The sequence below is a fragment of the Frankliniella occidentalis genome, unplaced genomic scaffold, assembly GCF_000697945.3.
Source record: "Frankliniella occidentalis isolate FOCC.00 unplaced genomic scaffold, Focc_3.1 Scaffold800, whole genome shotgun sequence".
Taxonomy (NCBI): Eukaryota; Metazoa; Arthropoda; class Insecta; order Thysanoptera; family Thripidae; genus Frankliniella; species Frankliniella occidentalis.
The window spans coordinates 12,366-14,169 of NW_026267909.1; the positions used below are offsets into that span (position 1 = coordinate 12,366).

General features: G+C 58.6%; 1 protein-coding gene across 1 annotated transcript in view; it reads left to right on the top strand.

The window, feature by feature from the left end:
- LOC113216953 (sodium-coupled monocarboxylate transporter 1) overlaps positions 1-1,804 on the top strand; it is a 7,194-nt gene that overhangs the window by 1,504 nt on the left and 3,886 nt on the right. The window contains exons 3-4 of the mRNA XM_052275714.1: positions 187-359; positions 1,523-1,782. Coding sequence (XP_052131674.1) covers positions 187-359; positions 1,523-1,782 — 433 coding nt within the window. The remainder of the gene's footprint in view (positions 1-186; positions 360-1,522; positions 1,783-1,804) is intronic.

The window sequence follows — 1,804 nt, forward strand, 5'->3', positions numbered from 1 at the left end:
GGGGGAGTAAAAGGGGGTAGGGAGCACACGACATGCAAAGGAGGAGAGTTAAAAAAAACGCGACGCCGGAAGGGCGGTACAAACTCGAGATTGTTTTATACACGCCTGACACGTGATAACGCTATTAATGTCTCCCACCCATGCAGCCCCGTGCCTTCTTTTTAAAACTAACACACGACGTCTCGCGCTTTTCTCCCCCCACGACAGGTGGCGATCGCTACGAACGCGCTGGACACGGCCATGGCCCCCACCTCCGTGGCGGGCTGCCCTTGCATCAACGAGAGCTTCAGCGCCGCCGGCGGCACCGGTCACTTGATGTCCCTCGTGACCGCCGTCGGCCAGGACGAACCGGAAGACAGGTGAGGAAGGTGTTGGTGGTGGTGTTTGTGTGTGTGTGCTGCTCGGGGGCGAGTTTGAGCGTCGGCCGGGGAACAATCATGACGGCCGCAACCGTCTAATGCTCGTCGGTGTCTGTGAGGAATTAATCTCGTTGAGTTATTGCGGGTCGGGAGAGGGTACTTTGGTATTGTTACCCGGGTTCCGTTCCGTGTATTTCCGGCATTGCATTCACACGGGGGGTGAGGCTGAGGGCTGAGGTGGGCGCCTCAGCGTAGAGGGTGGTTGATGGATCGTGGGACTCCGCTGCCTGAGGGGCCCGTCCGCAAATCGAGGTGAGGGCGAACTTTATTCAAATGCTAACAACAGTTGATAGACTACTAGACTGTGTTGACGTTTTACTGCAACGGAGGAAAGAAAAGACGACACTATGGCTGCCCATTTTACCATATGGCATCCTTCAGACTTTCCGTTCCTTGGCCGGGGTGGTCTCGAGAGATACTGCTGAAACGTCCTAATAACGATGTAATTTGTGTACGAACCCTGGAGGTTGGGTGATGGATGGTGGGACCCGAGTCGGCCGCTTGGGGCCCCGCGGCTGGACTTGGCGGTATACCCCGCCCCGCCCCACCCCTCCGCCCCGGTGAAAGGGGAGCACCACTGCTAATTACTCCTCAGCGAGTCACGTGACTATTGTGAGTCTGTTGAGCGGCGGAGGGCGGGAGGTGAGTGGGGAATTACCTACTGCACTGTGCGGCCCCTTCTTGCCCCCTACGGAGGGGGTGGGGGGTGCTCTACGAGAGTAAGGGGGATCAGCTCGACTCGAACAACCTTTCCAGCCGCGCAGAATATGGGGCGCGGAGCGTTAGCTATCGGCCGTGGTTGCGCTGAAAGGCAAGGGGTGGTGAGGGAGAGGGAGAGAGGGGACGATTGTATGAATGCTGCGGTTTCTAATTCGAGTAGTTCGAGTAGTTGTTCAAGTAGTGGTGCGAACTGCGCGCCTGGGCTGGGCTAAGTTGCTTGCACATCCCTATAATGGGTGGAGATGGGGGAGGGGGGGGGGGGTAATTACCGCTCGAGTGGTAGTATTTAGTCCGTGAAAGTCCGTGGCTTTATGAAACGCTCTGCTGCTGGTCGTCCTGCTGCTCCTCGTTTACCCCCTGCTCCTTGTCCGCCGCTGCCGCAGTGTGTTCGCCCTGTACCGGCTGTCGTACCTGTGGTACACCATGCTGGGCACCGTCGTCACCGTCGTCGTGGGACTGGTAGTGTCGGCGCTGACGACGCCCCAGGACCCCTGCACGCTGCACCCGGACCTGCTCGCTCCGCCCGTCAGGACGTTCCTCGCCGCGCTGCCCAACTCAATCAAGGAGATCCTCAACCTGCCTATCGAGGTGAGTGTGCTCCTTGGTGTGCTCCTTTGGTGTGCTCCTTTGGTGTGCTCCTTTGGTGTGCTCCTTTGGTGTGCTCC